The sequence below is a fragment of the Monodon monoceros genome, unplaced genomic scaffold (assembly GCF_005190385.1).
Source record: "Monodon monoceros isolate NGI ecotype Baffin Bay Population unplaced genomic scaffold, NGI_Narwhal_1 Super_Scaffold_18, whole genome shotgun sequence".
Lineage (NCBI taxonomy): Eukaryota > Metazoa > Chordata > Mammalia > Artiodactyla > Monodontidae > Monodon > Monodon monoceros.
The window spans coordinates 71,234,964-71,258,376 of NW_021703774.1; the positions used below are offsets into that span (position 1 = coordinate 71,234,964).

Here is a 23,413-nt window from a genome sequence, read left to right on the forward strand (position 1 = left end):
CATTGTAGTTTCATTTGCATTTCTCTAATGATTAATGATGTTAAACATTCTTTCATGTGTTTGTTGGCAGTCGGTATATCTTCTTTGGAGAAATGTCTATTTAGATCTTCTGCCCATTTTTGGATTGGGTTGTTTGTTTTTTTGATATTGAGCTGCATGAGCTGCTTGTATGTTTTGGAGATTAATCCTTTGTCAGTTGCTTCATTTGCAAATATTTTCTTCCATTCTGAGGGTTGTCTTTTGGTCTTGTTTATGGTTTCCATTGCTGTGCAAAGCTTTTAAGTTTCATTAGGTCCCATTTGTTTATTTTTGCCTTTTTTTCCATTTCTCTAGGAGGTGGGTCAAAAAGGATCTTGCTGTGATTTATGTCGTAGAGTGTTCTGCTTATGTTTTCCTCTAAGAGTTTGATAGTTTCTGGCCTTATATTTAGGCCTTTAATCCATTTTGAGCTTCTTTTTGTGTATGGTGTTAGGGAGTGATCTAATCTCATACTTTTACATGTACCTGTCCAGTTTTCCCAGCACCACTTATTGAAGAGGCTGTCCTTTCTCCACTGTACATTCCTGCCTCCTTTATCAAAGATAAGGTGACCCTATGTGTGTGGGTTTATCTCTGGGCTTTCTATCCTGTTCTATTGATCTGTATTTCTGTTTTTGTGCCATTACCATACTGTCTTGATTACTGTAGTTTTGTAGTATAGTCTGAAGTCAGGGAGTCTGATTCTCCCAGCTCCGTTTTCCGTTCTCAGGATTGCTTTGGCTATTTGGGGTCTTTTGTGTTTCCATACAAATTGTGAAATCTTTTGTTCTAGTTCTGTGAAAAATGCCAGAGGTACTTTGATCGGGGTTGCATTGAATCTGTAGATTGCTTTGGGTAGTAGAGTCATTTTCACAATGTTGATTCTTCCACTCCAAGAACATGGTATATCTCTCCATCTACTTGTATCATCTTTAATTTCTTTCATCAGTGTCTTATAATTTTCCGAATACAGGTCTTTTGTCTCCTTAGGTAGGTTTATTCCTAGATATTTTATTCTTTTTGTTGCAATGATAAATGGGAGTGTTTTCTTGATTTCACTTTCAGATTTTTCATGATTAGTGTATAGGAATGCCAGAGATTTCTGTGCATTAATTTTGTATCCTGCTACTTTACCAGATTCATTGATTAGCTCTAGTAGTTTTCTTTAGCATCTTTAGGATTCTCTATGTATAGTAAAATGTCATCTGCAAACAGTGACAGCTTTACTTCTTCTTTTCTGATTTGGATTCCTTTTATTTCTTTTTCTTCTCTGATTGCTGTGGCTAGAACTTCCAAAACTATGTTGAATAATAGTGGTGAGAGTGGGCAACCTTGTCTTGTTCCTGATCTTAGTGGAAATGCTTTCAGTTTTTCACCATTGAGGATGATGTTGGCTGTTGGTTTGTCATATATGGCCTTTATTATGTTGAGGAAAGTTCCCTCTATGCCTACTTTCTGCAGGGTTTTTATCATAAATGGGTGTTGAATTTTGTCAAAAGCTTTCTCTGCATCTATTGAGATGATCATATGGTTTTTCTCATACGGTGATTTTTCATATGGTGATTCATTTGCATATGTTGAAGAATCCTTGCATTCCTGGAATAATCCCCACTTGATCATGGTGTATGATCCTTTTAATGTGCTGTTGGATTCTGTTTGCTAGTATTTTGTTGAGGATTTTTGCGTCTATGTTCATTAGTGATATTGGCCTGTAGTTTTCTTTCTATGTGACATCCTTGTCTGGTTTTGGTATAAAGGTGATGGTGGCCTCGTAGAATGAATTTGGGAGTGTTCTTCCCTCTGCTATATTTTGTAAGAGTTTGAGAAGGATAGGTGTTAGCTCTTCTCTAAATGTTTGATAGAATTCGCCTGTGAAGCCATGTGGTCCTGGGCTTTTGTTTGTTCGAAGATTTTTAATCACAGTTTCAATTTCAGTGCTTGTGATTGGTCTGTTCATATTTTCTATTTCTTCCTGATTCAGTCTTGGCAGGTTGTGCATTTGTAAGAATTTGTCCATTTCTTCCAGATTGTCCATTTTATTGACATAGAGTTGCTTGTAGTAATCTCTCATGATCTTTTGTATTTCTGCAGTGTCAGTTGTTCCTTCTCCTTTTTCATTTCTAATTCTATTGATTTGAGTCTTGTCCCTTTTTTTTCTTGATGAGTCTGGCTAATGGTTTATCTGTTTTTTTTAATCTTCTCAAAGAACCAGCTTGTAGTTTTATTGATCTTTGCTATCATTTCCTTCATTTCCTTTTCATTTATTTCTGATCTGCTTTTTATGATTTCCTTCCTTCTGCTAACTTTGGGGTTTTTTGTTCTTCTTTGTCTAATTGCTTTAGGTGCAAGTTTAGGTTGTTTATTCGAGATGTTTCCTGTTTCTTAAGGTGGGCTTGTATTGCTATAAACTTCCCTCTTAGCACTGCTTTTGCTGCATCCCATAGGTTTTGGGTCGTCGTGTCTCCATTGTCATTTTTTTCTAGGTATTTTTTTATTTCCTCTTTGATTTCTTCAGTGATCACTTCGCTATTAAGTAGTGTATTGTTTAGCCTCCATGTGTTTGTATTTTTTACAGATCTTTTCCTGTAATTGATATCTAGTCTCATAGTGTTGTCTTCGGAAAAGATAATTGATACAACCTCAATTTTCTTAAATTTACCAAGGCTTTGTTTGTGACCCAAGATATGACCTATCCTGGAGAATCTTCCATGAGCACTTGAGAAAAATGTGTATTCTGTTGTTTTTGGATGGAGTGTCCTATAAATATCAATTAAGTCCATCTTGTTTGATGTATCATTTAAAGCTTGTAGTTCCTTATTTATTTTCATTTTGGATGATCTGCCCATTGGTGAAAGTGGGGTGTTAAATTCCCCTACTATGAATGTGTTACTGTCGATTTCTCCTTTTATGGCTGTTAGTATTTGCCTTATGTATTGATGTGCTCCTATGTTGGGTGCATAAATATTCACAATTTTTGTATCTTCTTCTTGGATTGATCCCTTGATCATTATGTAGTGTCCTTCTTTGTCTCTTCTAATAGTCTTTATTTTAAATTCTATTTTGTCTGATATGAGAATTGCTACTCCAGCTTTCTTTTGGTTTCCATTTGCGTGAAATATATTTTTCCATCCACTTACTTTCAGTCTGTATGTGTCCATAGGTCTGAAGTGGGTCTCTTGTAGACAGCATATATATGGATCTTGTTTTTATATCCATTCAGCCAATCTGTGTCTTTTGGTGGGAGCATTTAGTCCATTTACATTTAAGGTAATTATCGATATGTATGTTCCTATTCCCATTTTCTAAATTGTTTTGGGTTTGTTATTGTAGGTGTTTTCCTTCTCTTGTATTTCTTGCCTAGAGAAGTTCCTTTAGCATTTGTCGTAAAGCTGGTTTGGTGGTGCTGAACTCTCTCAGCTTTTGCTTGTCTGTAAAGGTTTTAATTTCTCCATCAAATCTGAATGAGATCCTTGGTGGGTAGAGTAATCTTGGTTGCAGGTTTTTCTCTTTCATCACTTTAAATATGTCCTGCCAGTCCCTTCTGGCTTGCAGAGTTTCTGCTGAAATATCAGCTGTTAACCTTATGGGGATTCCCTTGTGTGTTATTTGTTGTTTTTCCCCTGCTGCTTTTAATATACTTTCTTTGTATTTAATTTTTGACAGTTTGATTAATATGTGTCTTAGCGTATTTCTCCTTGGATTTATCCTGTATGGGACTCTCTGTGCTTCCTGGACTTGATTAACCATTTCCTTTCCCATATTAGGGAAGTTTTCAACTATAATCTCTTCAAATATTTTCTGAGTCCCTTTCTTTTTCTCTTCTTCTTCTGCAACCCCTATAATTCGAATGTTGGTGCGTTTAATGTTGTCCCAGAGGTCTCTGAGACTGTCCTCAGTTCTTTTCATTCTTTTTTCTTTATTCTGCTCTTCAGTAGTTATTTCCACTATTTCATCTTCCAGGTCACATATCCGTTCTTTGCCTCAGTTATTCTGCTATTGTTCCCATCTAGGGTATTTTTCATTTCATTTATTGTGTTGTTCATCGTTGTTTGTTTCATCTTCAGTTCTTCTAGGTCCTTGTTAAATGTTTCTTGCATTTTGTCTATTCTATTTCCAAGATTTTGGATCATCTTTACTCTCATTATTCTGAATTCTTTTTCAGGTAGACTGCCTATTTCCTCTTCATTTGTTAGGTCTGGTGGGTTTTTATCTTGGTCCTTCATCTGCGGTGTGTTTTTCTGTCTTCTCATTTTGCTTATCTTACTGTGTTTGGGGTCTCCTTTTTGCAGGCTGCAGGTTTGTAGTTCCCGTTGGTTTTGGTGTCTGTCCCCAGTGGCTAAAGTTTGTTCAGTGGGTTGTGTAGGCTTCCTGGTGGAGGGGACTAGTGCCTGTGTTCTGGTGGATGAGGCTGGATCTTGTCTCTCTGGTGGGCAGGTCCACGTCTTTTGGTGTGTTTTGGGGTGTCTGTGGCCTTTTTATGGTTTTAGGCAGCCTCTCTGCTAATGGGTGGGGATGTGTTCCTGTTTTGCTAGTTGTTTGGCATAGGGTGTCCAGCACTGTAGCTTGCTGGTCGTTGAGTGAAGCTGGGTGCTGGTGTTGAGATGGAGATCTCTGGGAGATTTTCGCCATTTGATATTATGTGGAGCTGGGAGGTCTCTTGTGGACCAGTGTCCCTAAGTTGGCTCTCCCACCTCAGAGGCACAGCGCTGACTCCTGGCTGCAGCAGCAAGAGCCTTTCATCCACACGGCTCAGAATAAAAGGGAGAAAATGTAGAGAGAAAGAATTAGTAGAAGTAGGAAGAAAGAAAAAAGGAAGGAAGGAAGGAAGAAAGAAAGAAAGAAAGAAGGAAAGAAGGAAAGAAGGAAAGAAAGAAAGGAGGGAGGGAGGGAGCGACGGTGGGAGGAAGGAAGGAAGAAAGGAAGGAGGGAAGGAAGGAAAAAAGAAAGAAAGAAAGAAGATAAAGTAAAATATAATAAAGTTATTAAATTAAAAAATAATTATTAAGAAAAAATTAAAAAAAAGAAAAAAACGGACAGATAGAACCCTAGGACAAATGGTGGAAGCAAAGCTATACAGAGAAAATCTCACACAGAAGCATACACATACACACTAACAAAAAGAGGAAAAGGGGAAAAAATCATAAATCTTGCTCTCAAAGTCCACCTCCTCAATTTGGGATGATTCGTTGTCTCTTCATGTATTCCACAGATGTAGGTGCATCAAGTTGATTGTGGCGCTTTAATCTGCTGCTTCTGAGGCTGCTGGGAGAAATTTCCCTTTCTCTTCTTTGTTCGCACAGCTCCCGGGGTTTAGCTTTGGATTTGGCCCCGCCTCTGCGTGTAGGTCGCCGAAGGGCGTCTCTTTTTTGCTCAGACAGGATGGGGTTAAAGAAGCTGCTGATTTGGGGGCTCTGGCTCACTCAGGCCGGGGGGAGGGAGGGGCACGGAGTGCAGGGCGAGCCTGCGGCGGCAGAGGCCGGCGTGATGTTGCACCAGCCTGAGGCTCGCCGTGCGTTCTCCCGGGGAAGTTGTCCCTGGATCCCGGGAACCAGTGGCGGGCTGCACAGGCTCCCCGGAAGGGAGGTGTGGAGAGTGACCTGTGCTCGCACGCAGGCTTCTTGGTGGCGGCAGCAGCAGCCTTAGCGTCTCCTGCCCGTCTCTGGGGTCCGCGCTGTTAGCCGCGGCTCGCGCCTGTCTCTGGAGCTCCTTTAAGCAGCGCTCTTAATCCCCTCTCCTCGAGCACCAGGAAACAAAGAGGTAAGAAAAAGTCTCTCGCCTCTTCGGCAGTTCCAGACCTTTTCCCGGACTCCCTCCCGGCTAGCCGTGGTGCACTAACCCCCTTCAGGCTGTGTTCACGCTGCCAACCCCAGTCCTCTCCCTGCGCTCCGACCAAAGCCCGAGTCTCAGCTCGCAGCCCCGTCCGCCCCAGCTGGTGAGCAGACAAGCCTTTCGGGCTGGTGAGAGCTGGTCAGCACTGATCCTCTGTGCGGGAATCTCCCCGCTTTACCCTCCGCACCCCTGTTGCTGCGCTCTCCTCCGCGGCTCCGAAGCTCCCCAACCCCGCCATCCGCAGTCTCTGCCTGTGAAGGGGATTCCTAGTGTGTGGAAACCTTTCCTCCTTCACAGCTCCTTCCCGCTGGTGCAGGTCCCATCCCTATCCTTTTGTCTCTGTTTATTCTTTTTTTTTTTTGCCCTACTCAGGTACCTGGGGACTTTCTTGCCTTTTGGGAGGTCTGAGGTCTTCTGCCAGCGTTCAGTAGGTGTTCTGTAGGAGTTGTTCCACGTGTAGATGTATTTCTGGTGTATCTGTGGGGAGGAAGGTGATCTCCGCGTCTTACTCTTCCGCCACCTTCCCCTCGTCCCTCTATCAGCTACTTTCTATGCACAGGATAAAGTTGCAGCTCTAGCTCGGCACACAGGGCCCTTCGCATTTTGTCTCCATCCCACCTCTCCAGCCCTGTTTCTTCCAGCTTGTCATGATGTACCCTGTGGACTTCATCCCCTAAGCAGGCCACTGTCTCTCATGCCCCGGAGCCTTTGTCCATGCTGTTTCCTCTGTCTGGAGTGCCTGGTCCTCCATGCGCCTCCTTGCAACCAAATTTTCAAGTGCCATGACAAATAGCATCACCCTAAGGAAATCTTCCTCATGTTTCCAGGCAGAAGGTGCTCCTTGGGTGCCCAGGGTACCCTGTTCATGCCACTAAATTAGTAGTGTTCACAGTGCTTCTTGCCGGTGTGTGACTCTGTCCCCTCCACGCATCCCCGTCCTGTGAGCGGGCCCCATGTCTTACTCTTATTGCCTAGAGAGGGCCAGGTGCTCGAGAAATATTTGTTGGATGAGTGAATGTGCTTCATGACTGTGGAGTCTGGGGGTTCGCTAATTGGGGGAAGACATCCCAGGAAGCTGTATTTAAGTTGTGTGTCTGACTCCACCCAAGCCCTGGAGCTGGGATGATGAACTCTGAGGCAGGAAGATGGATAACAAGATCTTCTGTGGATCTGAGATGTTTCAGGCCAGGCGCTAAGGGCAGGTGGGTCCCTGAAACTGACTGAGTTAATTGTAGGAGGCAAGTGTCACGTGATGGCATCTCAGGGTTGCAATTTAGACTCAGTCATGCTGCCAGGAACCTGCGAAGAGTCACAGCACTGGCTGCCATAATTGGAGGCACCATGGATGGGCAGGATGCGGGACTGGGCGGTGGAGCCTGTGCTCCCACAACTGCCTCCTTCCCGAGCACAGGGGAATCTCTAGCATAAAACACAGATTGGGACGGTGGATTCGCAGCAGCCTCAGCCCAGCAGTGACTGAGGTCAGCACCCTGTCCAAGAGAGCTGTAGGGGTGAGCTGGGCTGTGTTGGGTCTGCACAGGTCCAGGAAAGCAGAGAGGGGCTGCTTACCCATTTTGGAGAATGTGTGCTTTGTAGATGGATGTCCCAACAGCATAACTGTGGCTCCGAAGGGGTTAAGGGCCCCAAATTATAAGCATGTCTTTGGGGTTATTCCCAAAGGCATTGGTTGAATCTAGCTGGAGGTGGTCATTTGTGTGATTTGGGGAAATTTACTTAACCTCTCTGGATTTCATTTCCTCCTCAGGAAAATGAGGGAATGATGCCTCCCTTACAAGGTCATTGTGAGGATTACATGGGATGTTGTATATAAGGGGCTTCTCCCAGTGCCTGGCTGGCTCTGTAAGAGTTGGAACCAGTTGTCCTGAGTCTTATCTGCCCAGAATCCAAGGAGGACAGCTGACCCGACAGGACAGCCCTGCCTTCCGAAAACAGGGATCTCATCTCCAAAAGAAGTGGGGAGTGGGGGGTTCAGGGCATGTGTCCCTCACCTGTGCAGAACACCGGGATGGGGCTTCAGGGGGATGGGAGAGGCTGCAGTGCCCCCGCCTGCCCCCGCCACTGGGCACTGAACAGCCTCAGCGCACAGAAGCTATGGGAGGCCGCGGGGCCATGCAGATGGCACACAGACTCCTTCAGAGAGGGTCACGGCAGGGGTAGGAGAAACATGGGGATCCCTGTGCAGTCTGTATTCAACCAAGAAAGGAAAACAACATTTGAGCAGGCCTGGGCTTTGGGATGGTGTAATTATTTCAATATTCTGTTTGTGGTACAAAATAGTCTATGGTAGTGGAGACCTTGCCTTCTCAAGAGGTTTAAAAATATTTCCACTGGAAAACACCATCTTGCTTCGAAGAGTCTAGTTTTTTCTCATTCTTGATTTCGGGGACTCCTAAGCTGAGGGCAGGGTTGTGGGGTGGAGAACACAGCTCCTGTCCCCTGGAAGACTCCCGTCTCAGGGAAGGGACAGAGCCCTGTCCTAAGAGTTCACGGCAAAGTTTCCTGCAGGGCGGGGACTCTGAGCCAAGTTTGCAAGGGGTCAGATGGAGGGCAGGGAGGGCGCCTGAGACAGGTTGGGCAGAGGATTCTTGGAGGAAGTGCCCACCTGCTGTGGCCTGGCCTCAGTGTGGCCTGCTGTGCTGTGCTCTCCCCAAGATTCTCCACTGTCCCCTGCTGCTCCCCCGCTGCATCTCCGGAGCTGCCCCTGTGCTGGGCCCAGGCCCAGCCACCATGACAGACACGCCAGTGGAAGAATTCCTCTTCCAAATCATCCACTGCTACCACCAGTATGCGGCCCGGGAGGGGGACTTGGAGACCCTGTCCCTGGAGGAGTTGAAGGCCCTACTCATGGACAACGTGCCCCGCTTCGTGGAGACCTTGGTGTGTGGGGTCTGAGGTTGGGTGGGGATGAAGTAGGGGGTTGGTTGTGGGGTTGGAAGTGAGTGGTGCGAGTGCAGGTACAGCTGTGTCCCAAGAGCATTTCCACCTAGGGGAGGGGGTTTGAGGAAGGGTGGAGGGCAGGATCTGCGGTGGGGGGAACATGGCCCAGCCCAGCCTTATTTTCTGTCTTTCCCTGTCCTGAAACTTCCTGCCTGAAACTTAGTCCTAACCCCAAACCTGTTTATTCTTCTGCCTGACCTGCTTCTGGCGAGAACGGGTCCTAAATCTTCCCTCTGCCCACAGGCCAGTTCAATCAGCGCCTGGCCCCAGGACTGCCCTTTGAACCCCAGCCCCTTCTCCTGGGGTCTGCACAAGCCGCTCCCCCCATTCCCCCGGAACCCAGGCTGGGCTCAACCACCCTCCGCAGGCCGGTGCATCTCTGTCATCAGGCCCAGCCCCATGATTACTGGGCTCCTTGGGGACTGCAAGGCCGGTGGAGTGTCTGTGGGGTGCTGCCCTCGGCCCTTGGTGCCCAGCCCCGGCGGGGCCTCTGGACTGTTATGTCCAGAGGACTTCAGGTCATGCCGGACTCAAGGCCCTGCACTCCAGGAGAGGCACCTCCTCTGGTCACTTCTTGTGTCCCCTGACTGCCTTTGGAACACATCAGAGGAGGCAGACTTGCCCTCAGTTTATTGGAGTGTAGCCATGAGGATCACTAAGGTGGGGGCTAGGGTGACTGTTTAGTCCCTGTTTCTAGGGAGACCTTTTTCTTTCCAGGGCCAGTTGTTTATGTTGTGGGGCTGGGCAAGGACCCTCAGACCCTGCACTCGGGGGCTCACAGGGCAGACATAGCAGCCTGGGCAGGGGGCTGAGATGAGGGAAGCCGGGGTGAGCCTGCCCAAGGCTGTAGGCCTCCAGTTTCCCGGGTCAACCAGCTTTGCAGAGGAGATAAGATTATAAGAAGTAGATGGTGGGGCAGTGGGGAAGTTGGAGGGGTAGACCTGCCATGAGGATGAAGGTCGCCCCCAGGCCCACAGCTGCTTACGGCTGCAGCGACGTCCTTCCTGGAAGCTTTCTGAGAACGTCACGCCGGCTTTCCCATGCCCATCAGCCAAATCCTGTTGAAAGCTGCCTCACCCACACTGCCAAGCGCTCCACCTTGTCGTCATCTGCCCTCTGACCCCTGGCTGTCCCTTCCACTTCAAATGCTCCTTTCCTCCCTACACCATCCCCAGTTCTCAGCCCTGAGGGCCACCTCCTCTGGGACATCCTGGCCAGCTCCGGGGCCCACGGCTCTGGCCTTTCCCTTGATCTACCCCTTCCATAGGTGACATGGGCCCAATGTCATAAACAGTTCCTGGGCCGGTGCCACAGCATGCAGACATGTGACCCCGCCTGGTGCTGGCCCTGCAGCAGTGCTGGAGACGCAGACATGAGGGGCGGTGGGCTCTGCCCTGGGAGCTCCCAGTGTGGAGGAGGTGGGCACAGCTCTCCACCCCGAAGCCCCTGGGCTGGGCTGTCCCTGCAGGGGAGACAGGCTTAAACAGCCCCCGATGGTGGACGAATGTGGATTGTGTTGTGGGGTGTGCAGTCAGCCAGCAAATGGAGCCCTGCCCACACCCTCTGTCTCCCATGCAGCCCCAGGTCCAGTTAGCTGAGGTACCCACCATGCCGCTGCCTCTTTGGCCGGATTCTGCCGCATAGGCTGTCCTGGCCACTGACTGTTTGAGTGAGGAGCTATGTCCTGCAAGCCCCCTCCAGGCAGGGCCAGGCCACAGTCCCCCACCCTGTCCTCCCACCGGCAGGCAGCGGAGGGCCTGGCCATTGCTGTGGGGCGATGCCTGGGTGCGTGGTTGACCCTCTGCCCACCCCTCAGGGCCGGAAGGAGCCGTACTCCATCACGGAGTTGTTCTGGGTGGCAGACAAGAACAAGGACTACCAGATCTGCTTTGAGGGGTTCCTCTACCGCTTGGGCAAGCTGCCGAAGGACTACCATCGGCAGTAGCACCAGCAGCTGTGCGCCCGGCACAGCGCCCAGCACAGACTCTATCAAGGGGAGCAAAGGCAGCCTCCCCACAGGGGCCAGCTGGGGAGCAGGTGCGACCTGGCTACGGGCAGCTGAAGGGACAGCTCTGCCGTGTGTGTCTGTGGTAAGGACAGCTGTGAAGGAAGAGAATAAAGCAACTTTGTAAACATTTTGGGATGTTGTTGAGTTCCTGGTTCTGGGCATCTGCTCCAGGTCCAGAAAGAGGAGGTTTGGTCCTACTTTGAGGATCATCCGTTTTGGGTGAGAGACAGCCCCTGCCCCCAGGAGCCCCTGTCTGAGCGGAGAGACAGAGCCGCTGCCCTCAGCTTTCAGTCTGAGAGCAAGTAGTCTCTTCTCTTGGGGAGCTGGGTCCTTGACAAGGAAGCCAGGCCTCACCAGTGATGTTCTGATCAGTCATTCACTACTCACACATGACTGAATATGAGTTAGGAGGGCAGAAGTTCTTCCAACTTCAAAAGAGAGTCCCAACAAAGGCAGAGCAGCCTGGGCCTGGGAAGGGGCCAGGACAGGGAGGGGAAGATGACACTGGTAACTGACATCAGGTGGTAGGTCCGGGCCAGTCTGGGAGGGGAGATTGTGAGGTGGATTTTTCCCACTATGAGTTAGAGATGGGGTCAAGGGCAAAGCCAGCAATGCAGCCTTTCAAAGGGAAGAGTGGAGTGGGACGTGGGTGACTGTCAATCAGGGAAGGCTTCCTGGAGAAGAGGAGGGTTTGGTCTGGTTTTTACTAAGAAAAAAATGATGAGGGATGCGGGCGTTTTTCTGAATCTGGGCTATTTGTGACTCCCTGATCCCTCCCTGCTGAGACCTTCCCCTGCCCTGTTTCTGCGTTGTTTGTTTTTGTCTCTCCCTGGGAGCCCACGAATCTGATGCAGAGTCTCTTGGGGAGGTCTCCTCTGCCTTTAGGCCCTGCTGGGTCCTTCTTGGCAGGTTTATTCTCTGAGGATGGTCTGAGGACCCACGTCCTGAGCGCACTGTGATAGAAACGATGAGTTTTAGAGGAATAATGGATAATCATCTGTGTTGCTCCCCTGTGCAGGTGATTGGGGGTGTCATCTAAGGGACTTGGTTCCCTTTGCCAACTGGGTCTGTGAACCAAACATGGGGAGCAGTGCCCTGCAGGCTGAGCCAGGGACCTTTGTTCCTGATCAGTGGAGCTTGGAAGCAGGCCTGCCATGGATGCCCGTCCACGCTTGCCAATCCCCAGTGCTCGCCTTTTAAAAGTCAGCAGCCCCCCTCCCCCATTTCCATCTGGACTTCCTCTGTGGAGGTGCCTGTCCTGCTGCATGGAGGTGTGTTGCTGTCTGTGTCCTCCGCCAAGACAGGCACCACGTCCTCTCGTCTCCGTGTCCCGCACAGGGCCCGGCATTGTCACACAGAGCGTGCTCAGGGAGGGAGTGATGCAGGGATGGTGCCTGCTGATTGGAATCCCATGACCCAGGTCTGTGTTGCCTCCTGCAGGTCGCTTAGTCACGTCCAGAGACTTGGAGACAGTTGGCCTGGTGACTCAGGACAGCCTTGCCCCAGGCCCAGGCGGGTCTTCCCTGCCTGTCTCACCTGAAATGTGTTGTGTTCTACAGGCTTTGGGTATGAAGGGGCGGCTCAGCCCATTCCTCCTGCCCCTCCCCGGAGGGTTTCTCCACCGACGCTGCGGGCTCTCTCCACATTTCCTTAGCCGCGGGCAAGAGCCTGGTATTGGGACACGCAGCTGGGACTGAGCTGTTTCTTGTAAACAGGACTCGGTTCCGCTCCCCGTGGTTGCCCCATGTCTGTCAGTCTGATTACAGGAGCTGCCTTTTCCCCCATGTGCTTACCCAATTCCTGACACCCTCTCCTGCCAGGTCAGCTCAGCCTGGTCCTGCTCTCCTCGAGGCCCCCAAGGCTGCCTGTCCAGGGGGAGCATCTCTGGGGGCAGCATTTCATAGCCTCGCTGGTCAGCAGGCTCCATGGACAAGCACATGAGGCTGGAGGGGGTCATGGCTCATGTCTCCCTTGCTGGACCTGGGGCTTTGTTTTCCTTCCTTTCTGGATGAAGAAAGCTGTCTCCACAGGGACATTCTCAGGGGAGTTGCTTCAAGGCAGGCATCTCCCAAGGGGTCCGGGGTCTGGGAAAAACATCATCTTCATCAACCTCACCATCAACCCCCTTGAAAGAGGTCAGCGTGAGCTCCATGCCGGGCTAGTGAACAAAGCCGAAATAGAATCTCAGAAAAAGTGACCCTGTTGTTCTAAAGTGTGCTTTTTGGCACCTAAGCACCAACACAAAGCAGAATGCATGCCCAGAGGACCTTAGGTGACTCCCCGTGCCTCAGTTTTCTCATCTGTCACATAGGGATAATTGTACCTGTGATGTCCATTTCACAGGGTTATCAAAAGAGTTAGTGGATGTAAAAACACTTTGAAAATATGATGCGCTATTTGGGGTAAGATGGTATTGTGCCAGGTCATATAGAAGGGGCCTGGCAAATAATAGGTATGCACCAACTGCTTGATCATTGGCTGAAAACTTGTCATATTAGATGTCAGAAACAGCCCTATTTTCCTGTCAAGAGGTTGACTAGCCAAGGAAGGTAGACTGCATTTGGTTGATGGGTCTATATCCTGTCTTGTTCCAAAAACCACTTAAAGTGGCTGGGTATGACAAAGGGAATTTTTGCATTGGGTAAGGGCTAGATCAATGTTCAATTTTGCATTCACTTATCCCCTCAGTAAGTATTAACTGAGCCCCTAGTAGGCACCAGGCCCCGGGATGTGATGTGGTTTCTGCTCTAAAGGGGCTCCCAGACCTAAAGAAAAGACAGGCAATAAACAGATGAACCCTAATACAGCAGGGCAAATGCTGTGATGCAGAAGGGTTTGGTAGCATGGAGGAGAGAAGAATTAACTCCGTGTTGATAAGAGTGGGGGAAGGAGAGTCAGGGATGGATGAGAGCAGATGGTGCCTGGGCTGGGGCAGGAAGGATGAGGACGACTTTAATGGCAAAGAGACATTCCAGGCAGGTGCAGAAAGTAGATGCTGTCACAGCGGGTCATAAGCTGCCTAAGTCCTCTGATGCACCAAATGTTGTATCTCTGTGGGCCTCAGCTTCCTCTTCTGTAAAGTGGGAATTATGATAGAACATAACTCATAGGATTACTGTGAGGATTAAATGGTCTGATGTAAGTAAAGCACTTGCAATGATTCCTGGTGTATGGTAAGAACCCAGTAAATACTAGCTATTATTTTGCTATTTGTTCTTATTGATTGTTGTTGCTGTTATAGTATATGCCAGGCACTGTGCTGGGTCCCAGGGAGGCAGAGGTGGATGAGCCAGTCTGGGTCCTCGAAGGTTCACAGCCCAGCTGGGAATCAGATACATTTACAGAGCAGTAATCACGCTGTACACTCACACAGTGCTTGCTTACTATGCGCTGCTTTGAGCACTTCACACATTTTGTGTGTGTGTGTGTGTGTGTGTGTAAACTTTAATTAAAACATAATGCAAATTAATAAAAGCCCACAAATCATAAATATTTTTCATCTATTATTAATCCTCACAACAACACTATCAGGTAGATTTTATTTTTTTTTAGGTGGAAGCGTTTCGAATTTTAAAATATTTTAAATTGTGATAATATACAAATAACATAGAATTTACCATTGTAACCATTTCTAAGTGTCCAGTTCAGTTGTGTTAAGTGTATTCACGTTGTTGTGCATCCAATCTCCAGAGCTCTCATCATCTCGCAACTGAAACTCTGCACCCAATAAACAATAACTCCCGCCCTCCCCCTCCTCCTAGACCCTGGCAATCACCATTCTACTTTCTGTCTCTATGAGTTTGACTACTCCAGGTACCTCATATAAGTGGAATCATACAGTATTTGTCTTTTTGTGTCTGTCTTATTTCACTTAGCATAATGTCCTCAAGGTTCACCTATGTTGTATCATGTGTCAGGATTTCTTTCCTTTTTAAAGGCTGAATAATATTCCATTGCATGCATATACCACACTTATTTATCCATTCATCTGTGGATGGACGCTTGGGTTGCTTCCACATTTTGGCTATTGTGAATAATGCCTCTGTGAACATGGGTGTACAAATATCTTTTTGAGATTGCTTTCAATTATTTTGGGTATATACCCAGAAGTGGAATTGCTGGATCATATGGTAATTCTGTTTTTAATTTTTTGAGGAACCACCATACTTTTTTCCACAGTGGTTGCACTATTTTACATTCCCACCAGCAGTACACAAGGGTTCCAATTTCTCCACATCCTTTTCAACACTTGTTATTTTCTGTCTTTGTTGACAGCAGACATTCTAATGGGTGTGAGGTGGTATCTCATTGTGGTTTTGATTTGCCTTCCCTAATGATTAGTGAGGTGGAGCATCTTTTCCTGTGATTCTGGGTCATTTGTATGTCTCCTTTGGAGAAATGTCTATTCAAGACATTTGCCCAGTTTTCAGTTGAGTTGTTTGTTTTTTTTGGAGTTGAGTTGTAGGCTTTCTGGATATTAATCCCTTCTCAGATATATGATTTGCAAATATTCTCTCCTATTCTGTAAGCTGAGGGTAGACTCTATTTTTAATCTCTACTTAATAATTGATGTAACTAAAGCACAGAGAGGGTAAGTAATTAGCCCTAGGTCACACAGCTATAAAGTTAATGACAAAATGGAGCCCAAAGGGCTGTAGAAACATGGAGAGAGAGGCTAATCCTATCTACTTCCCCTAGGAGGCGGTGATGGCCTAGGCCTTGGGGGAGCATAGGGTAAATATTTGTTGACTGCATGAAGGAAGGAGAGAGGGGAGGAGTTTTCTCAGCAGAGTCATGTTCTTGTCAGATCACACTCTGGGAGCCTGATGCTCTGGGATCCGGTCTGGGCTTTGACACATCTGCACTGGGAAACTCTGGAGGAACCACGTCACCTTCCTGGGGGCTTGACTTCTGTGTGTGTAGACTGAGTGGGCTCTGCCCCGCCTTCCTGATAGGCATGTTCTGAGTATATTAATAGGTTATGTGAGTCTGAAGGGCTTTGTAGCAAGAGAAATGCACCACAAATCTTCAGTGTTGGAAACCAGTTCATCTGAGTGGCATTTTGTTGGGTGGGAGAGGGACTTGGTCCTCCTGAAATCCGGGGGGAATTGGCCACCTCCTCTTCTCCTCTTGGGCACGAAGCACTTCTGCCTTCTCCAAAGATGCCCTCCTTCTCCCACCCCCACCCCTCATGGTCTGGTTCCTCCTCAGCCCAGGCTCCTGGGGTCAGAGGCACACAATCATCCCAGAGAGGGTTGAAGGGTCCCTGCTGTTCATGCAGAGGCTCAGTGCCTCATGCATACAGAGGGACCCCAAGCCAGCATCCGTCTCCTGGGGCACAGTGCACCCCCAGCTTCACAGAACAGAAGCGTTGTGAAGGGGTAGGGGCAGCAGCAGAGAAATTGATTTAGGCCTTAGCAGCACACGTCCCCACCAAGTCCGGCCACACACAAAACAACAGTAGAAATACTCCACCTTTCATTACTAAAATCCAGCAGCCATGACAAGTGTTCTTAACCTTTTAGGGGCCTTAGGACCCTTTTGAGAATGTGATGAAAGCTATGGAGGAATGAGCTTATACTCATGCACTCAAAATGATGCACTCAACTTCAGTTCCATTTCAGAGATGCACAGACTGGCCACTAGCCACGGGAACAGCCACAGCAACCGTGGGAAGGACTCAGAAGTGGGCATCCTGGTTGACCAAGCCAGGGGTTGCTAGCAGCTTACAAGAGGAGTCCTCACCATGCCGTCTTCCTGATTTCTCCTGCTGTGCATCCCTGCCTGGCAAAAACCTTCCTCCTTCTACCTTTCCTGTGCTCCCCACACGCCGCTCCAAGCTCCGCATCAGAACTTTTCATTCTGTGCAGTGATTGCCCCACTCACCTTGTTGGGAAACCAGAGGCTGTAGCAATCCTCGAAGGGAGCAGCTGCCTCTGAGTGGTCTGAGGTCCTGGGCAGCTGGCCAAGCCTCGTTGCTATAAAAGGGAGCCGACACTCAGCCCTGCATATTTTTGTCAACTCTGTTTTGGGGAGGCCTGGTAAGTGGAACTGCCCCAGTCTGTCCCACACTTTGGGCTTCCCCTGGGGGGGGGCTGAGGAGTGCAACAGCCTTCTCTGAGGAGGGGAGAGAAAGCTCGGGGAGGTCTGGACTGAGTCCAGGGCTCCCGGAAGAGAAGCGTGAGCCAGGGCTGAAGAAGGAGCCGGGTGCTCTAGTATTTTTGGGTGAGGGCACGTTTGATTCCCAAGCTGGGCCCTTCCTGGGAAGCGGCTGGGGGCATGGGGAGAGCTGGCAGTAATTGTGTGTGTGTGTATATATACCCTGCTTCCTTCCACATCCTCATCCACGTCGTCCCCCACTTCCCATCATAGCCATAGCCCTATGCTGGGTTTAGTTATCTGGATGGTGCCATCCAGGACAGAGCCATCCCTTGGAGTATGAGCCTTCAGAGTGTCCCCCTAGGCACCCTCCCCATGTCGGGGTTGCCCGTGTGCTCTGTCTTCCAGGTAGGGCAAATCCTTGGGCACTATGCTGACGGACCTGGAGACTGCCATGAACTCCCTCATTGAGGTCTACCACAAGTACTCCCTGGTGAAAGGGAATTACCACGCCATCTATAGGGATGACTTGAAGAAATTGTTAGAGACGGAGTGTCCTAAGTTTATGACGGTGAGGAGGGGCTGGGTGTGGTCGGGGTTCTCTGCTCGGCTCTGATGACGCCCTTGGTCACTGGTCCCTGGCATTGCCCTGTGCAGACAGCCACGCCTCAGGTTCCCTGAGATCTTTACACTCTGGCTTCTTTCTCTCCAATCTTCACAGAAAAAGGATGTAGGCACCTGGTTCAAAGAGTTGGACATCAATGAGGATGGTGCACTTAACTTCCAGGAGTTCCTCTCACTGGTAATAAAGGTGGGCCTGGCAGCCCATGAAGACATTCACAAAGAATAACAGAGCTATAGAGCCCTGGGTCTGGTCCCCTGGACTTGTCCCCTCAGAGTAATAAAGTAATTGATACCTCAGGCCTCTCTTGGTTTCTTGCTTTTCTCTTGTGGAATGAGGCTCCTGGGGGCTGGAGGGAGGGTTGGAAAACCCAAGGAAGAAAAACAAACCTCTCTTGCCTCCACTCTCCATCTCTCACGAGCCCTGTGTGCTTACTGCTTGTCTCCGTTCTTCCCCGTGTTCTCCCTAAATGATTCTCAAGGCTCTTCCAGCCCCACGGTCCTGAGTCATGGGTTCCATTGACTTAAGGATTCTACAGAGTCCAACACACTATAGCTGTTGATTTTCCTACTTGTTCCCAAATGGGTGATATGAGAACAGGGTGACGTAAGGAAAGCTCATAGTGTTCTCTAAGTTGTAATTTCCAGCCAATTATCTTAGATGTAACTTTCAGGAAATCAGGGAGATAACTATGTAGAAGTGTGTCTGTGTGTGTATGAGAGAAAGAGAGAGATTGATTCTATGTGTGGTGTGAATTTAGGTGGATGCTTAGAGTTCTAACGAAGTAACACTAATAAGCCCCCTGGCTCTACACTTGTACTTTCTCCTTAAGAGATTTTGGAAGCTTTCCTTCTCTCTCCATTCCCAACCTCCTAACTTGATTAAATAATAAAGGAATGGGCAGATAGGCTAATACATTAATAAAGATCAACTCAAAGAATGGGGTACTCAAATGCTTCCCTTTGGGTTGAATGCTTTAGTAATCAGTGACTTATCTAAAATAATCTCCCCATCATTACTCTGGATTTCCAAGGGTCTGGGGAAATGGGAGGGCCAGAAGATGAATGGGCACCTCTCACCAGAACCCACCTCCCAAGTTGAGTTTCCATGCTGTGCCTTGGGACATTTTCTGTTGTCCCCACTTAGGTGATGGGGCGGTGGTGTTAGTAATGGGGAAGGGGGTTGGGAGCTGTCACCAGAATCTCTACACCAGGGGTTTTAACTTGGTCTACAGTATATCTCTGGAATGGAATAAAAGTTGAATGCATCATTTTGAGTGTATATGTATAAACTCATTCCTCTGAGTCTTTCACTATTTTTTTAAAAAATATTTATTTATGGCTGCATTGGGTCTTTGTTGCTGTGCGCGGGCTTTCTCTAGTTGTGGTGAAGGGGACTACTCTTCGTTGTGGTGTGCAGGCTTCTCTTTGTCGTGGCTTCCCTTGTTGCAGAGCACGGGATCTAGGTGAGTGGGCTTCAGTAGTTGTGGCACGTGGGCTCAGTAGTTGTGGCTTGCGGGCTCTAGAGCGCAGGCTCAGTAGTTGTAGCGCACAGGCTTAGTTGCTCTGCTGCATGTGGGATCTTCCCGGACCAGGGCTCAAACCCGTGTCCCCTGCATTGGTAGGCAGATTCTTAACCACTGTGCCACCAGGGAAGCCCCTCTTTCACTATTAAAAAAGGGTCCAAAGGCCCCTAAAAGGTTAAGAACACTTGTCATGGCTGCTAGATTTTAGTAATGAAAGGTGGAGTATTTCTACTGTTGTTTTGTGTGTGGCCGGACTTGGTGGGGACGTGTGCTGCTAAGGCCTAAATCAGTTTCTTTGCTGCTGTCCCTACCCCTTCACAACGCTCCTGCTCTGTGAAGCTGGGGGTGCACTATATCCCGGGAGACGGAAGCTGGCTTGGGGTCCCACTGTATGCATGAGGCACTGGGCCTCTGCATGAACAGCAGGGACCCTTCAACCCTCTCTGGGATGATTGTATGCCTCTGACCCCAGGATCCTGGGCTGAAGAGGAACCAGACCATGAGGGGTGCGTGTGGGAGAAGGAGGGCATCTTTGGAGAAGGCAGAAGTGCTTCGTGCCCAGGAGGAGAAGAGGAGGTGGCCAACTCCCCCCCATTTCAGGAGGAGAAAGTCCCTCCCCCACCCAACAAAATGCCACTCAGATGAACTGGATCCCAATGCTGAAGATCACTCACCCCAGATCACAGGGCTTTTCCTTTGTAGTAGACTTTACTTATATAGAAATGCAAATGAACAGGGAAAGGTAACAGCTTAAACCCTTATTCACTGACCAAGGCTTTAATTACCAACCAGTTTTATTATCAGCTAACATATTAGTGAAAATGTTTGGCAGCCAGCAGAGAACTAAGATTGGGACATAAAATGGGATGGGGGCGGGTGTCTAGTCATCAGATATGGAGATGGGCTCCTTCTGGGCAAGCGTGGGAAGGCTAGGGACAAAATTACTTCCTTTTCAGCTTTCCTGAAGGATCAGTTTGTCTATTCCCCCAAGCAAGTGCTTCCACCTAATTCAGGAGTGTGAACACACTCTCTGCATTGAGGAAACTCTCATGCAGTTCTCAGAAGCGCCTTTAAAGTTGAGCTGCTGGCCCAAATGTGGCCCAGGCAAAAAAAGATGGGAAAGGTTGGCAGGGTTCATCAAGCAGCGTCCTAGGCTTCACTCAGTATTTAGGGAATATAATGGGTGAATGCACAAAAGGAGAGAGCAACCTGATTCTGCCTCTCAGTTATCCACATTGGTGGTGGTGGTGGTAGTGGTGGTGGTGGTGTGTGTGTGTGTGTGTGTGTGTGTGTGTGTGTATCCGAGTGTGGGTGAGGGGCAACATATCCCAGTGCCTTTCTCTCTCCTTGAAAATGCATTGTTAGACTTGCTGTTAATGGATCCTTTGGGGGAGATTTACCATTATTAACTGTTTGCCATTAGTTGAAAGTCCAATGAGTCTGCTTTCTGAGTCCTCTCAGAGGACCATGCAGAAGGTAGCCCAGAGTGCCCTTTGGAGTTTCACCATAAGTGATGGGCCACTGGTTGTGAAGAATTGCATTGACCTGGAGCTATCGAATGGTTGATACCCAGGCCCATGGTTGGACATGGGAGGTGGCCCAGCTGGCACTGGCCACCTGGAGAATGAGGTGGAGGTGAGGGAGGCCATCCTTGGAAGGTCCATGGAGTAGGCAGGCTTGCAGATGGTAATTTACAAGCAAGGCTGTGCCATTACAGGACCTACTGGGCAGAGTCAGACGGGCTTGTAGCACTGAGCAAGATAATTTGGTTTCCTGTTTCCCCAGCTACAAAAGAGGAACAAGGTGGCGGGAAGTTGAGAAATAAGTGTAGCAGGAAGCCTCATGCAATGTTCGAGCCCACAAAGGAGATGTTGGCTCACCAACTGAGGCAGATCTGGCCACTGAGACTTCCGGGGCCTTAGAGTATGACCTGTCTGAAATCCCACTTCTCCACCCAAGACTCCTGACTTCAGCCAAGTGTCTCACAATTGTGACAAAAGTCTTAAAGAGCATGGGGAATATCTGGAATTGGGCAACTGGTGTCTAGCAGCTGAACACAGAGCTTATTCCAGTGGAAAAGACTTCCCTGTACATCCCTCCACTTGGGAGCCAGAATCATTCTAGCCGGGTCCAGATACCAGCCTATCTTCTGGCCTCCTGACCTAGGGAATTCACCCTAATTTCATATGGGCTGAGGAGGGGAGGGAAAGCTGCTAACACTTACTGGGCTCCTTCTAGTTGTTGGTGTGAAAGGAAAAAAATCATCTCAAACCTAGAGAAAGACAAACTGGTGATTGCTTAAATCTTTGATCTCATGCTAGAGTCTGCCTGAATAGAAGCAAGTCCTTGCTACTTGTTAACCTTCTATCGTCTGACACTCTTGGGGAATGTAACATGGTCGGCACAGTATATTTGATTAACAAGTCACGGTGGATAAAGAAGTAGGCAGTTTATATCTGCTTGATGGGGTAATATGATTTTATAGTCTGGTAGAGATGTTAAACTCCTGTTTTAATTTTTATCACCCTATTGAATGTTAAAAGAGTCATATTTTAAATTAAGAATCTTACTCAGGCATTCCTTTCCTGAATGTCTTTATGTATTCTCAAATATTCTTCAAACCAGCTTTAAAAACCTTCTTTGCTGATTCTCTCATTAATGAATTCAAACAAGAATTTTGACATGGGCCCACTATATTTGTTGATAATTTTGCTTTTAAGCACTAGACTTTGTGATAGCTTATCCTGTAACAATCTTATAAGACACGTAATTATTATTTCCATTTTGCATATGAGGAGATTCCGAGAAGTTAAGAAACTTGACAAAATTATTAATCTGGCAAATGTCAGAGCTAGGATTAGATCCGTGGTTGTCTCCAGGTGAGAAACCCTGGTTCAGACATGAAAGCACTTTCTTCTAGCTGATTTCCATCCTGTGAGTGCAGAGGGCCCGCCCTTCCTCTGCTGGCCTTTCTGGTCTCTTTGAGGACCAGAAGGGTGAGGACCCCCTGAAGGGTCTCTGCCATCCAGGGGTGAAGAGCAGGGCCCGAGGTGCCAGAATGAACTTCTCTCTTGGGCCTCTTTCTTCTGCCCAGGAGCTCACCCTGCCTTGGGGCTGAATTACTGTGGTTTTTTTTTTTTTTCCTGGTATGAACAATCCTCCAGACAATGACTGTAGAACAGAGGATTGACATTTTGAGGTCTGTAAACTCTTAGGGTTTGTGCCTCCTTCTGGGTTGGGGAGCTTCCTTCCAGTCTTAGGAGTGGTGGAAATTCTCATGTGAATAATTCTCATTTGCAAAATCACAGTCTGAACTGGCTGCTAAGATCAGGGCATAGACTTTTATGATCTGTACCCATTTAAATGATCTGTACCTATTCCTCTTTCTTTGGACAGAAACCTCCTCTTCTTCCTCCTGAATAGGCCTCATTAACAGCAGAAAGCATGGGACTATCTTACAGCCAAAGCCAGAGGCTCTTCATCAACCTAGCCCAGCAAGGGTTCCATCCAGTTCAGCTTGCTCAGCATCTTGTTTTGCTATGGCACATTTTTTCCCCCCTGTGCTTTCTAGAGCAAAATATCTAACCCAGATAGGATGCTCTGGATTTCTTTCCTGCTTTGGTCCTAGAACCCTCCATGATAATGTGTATCTATTAAGACCCAATCATAAATGTCATACTTAATGGAGAAATTTATCTCTTTTTTTTGAAGTATAGTTGATTTACAATGTTGTGTTAATTTCAGGTGTACAGCACAGTGATCAGTTATATATACATATATATCGATTCTTTTTCAGATTCCTTTCCCCCATAGGTTATTACAAAATATTGAGCATAGTTCCCTGTTCTATACACTACTAGGTCCTCGTTGATCAGCTACTCCATATGTAGTAGTGTGTATATGTTAATCCCAAACCTCCAACTTATCCCTCTCCCCCATTTCCACTTTGGTAAACCAAAAGTTTGTTTTCTGTCTGTGGGTCTGTTTCTGTTTTATAAATAAATTCATTTGTATCATTTGTTTTTAGATTCCACATATAAACAATATCATATGACATTTGTCTTTGTCTGGCTCACTTCACTTAGTATGATAATCTTTTGGTCCCTCCATGTTGATGCAAACGGTACTATTTCATTCTTTTTTATGGCTGAGTGATATTCCATCATATATATGTACCACTTTTAAAAAAAGTTTTTTTTGAATATACTTTTTTTTTAAACACCTTTATTGGAGTATAATTGCTTTACAATTGTGTGTTACTTTCTGCTTTATAACATAGTCAATCAGTTATACATTTACATATGTCCCCATATCTCTTCCCTCTTGAATCTCCCTCCCTCCCACCCTCCCTATC

At 47.7% G+C, this 23,413-nt stretch overlaps 1 protein-coding gene across 1 annotated transcript; it reads left to right on the forward strand.

Moving 5' to 3' along the window:
- Positions 1 to 17,325: 17,325 nt before the first annotated feature.
- S100A8 (S100 calcium binding protein A8) lies at positions 17,326 to 17,833 on the forward strand. The gene is made up of 2 exons (XM_029230574.1): positions 17,326 to 17,483; positions 17,634 to 17,833. Exons 1-2 carry the CDS (start codon positions 17,343 to 17,345, stop codon positions 17,760 to 17,762), a joined length of 270 nt encoding a protein of 89 aa, XP_029086407.1. The 5' UTR covers positions 17,326 to 17,342; the 3' UTR covers positions 17,763 to 17,833.
- The last annotated feature ends 5,580 nt before the right edge of the window (positions 17,834 to 23,413 follow it).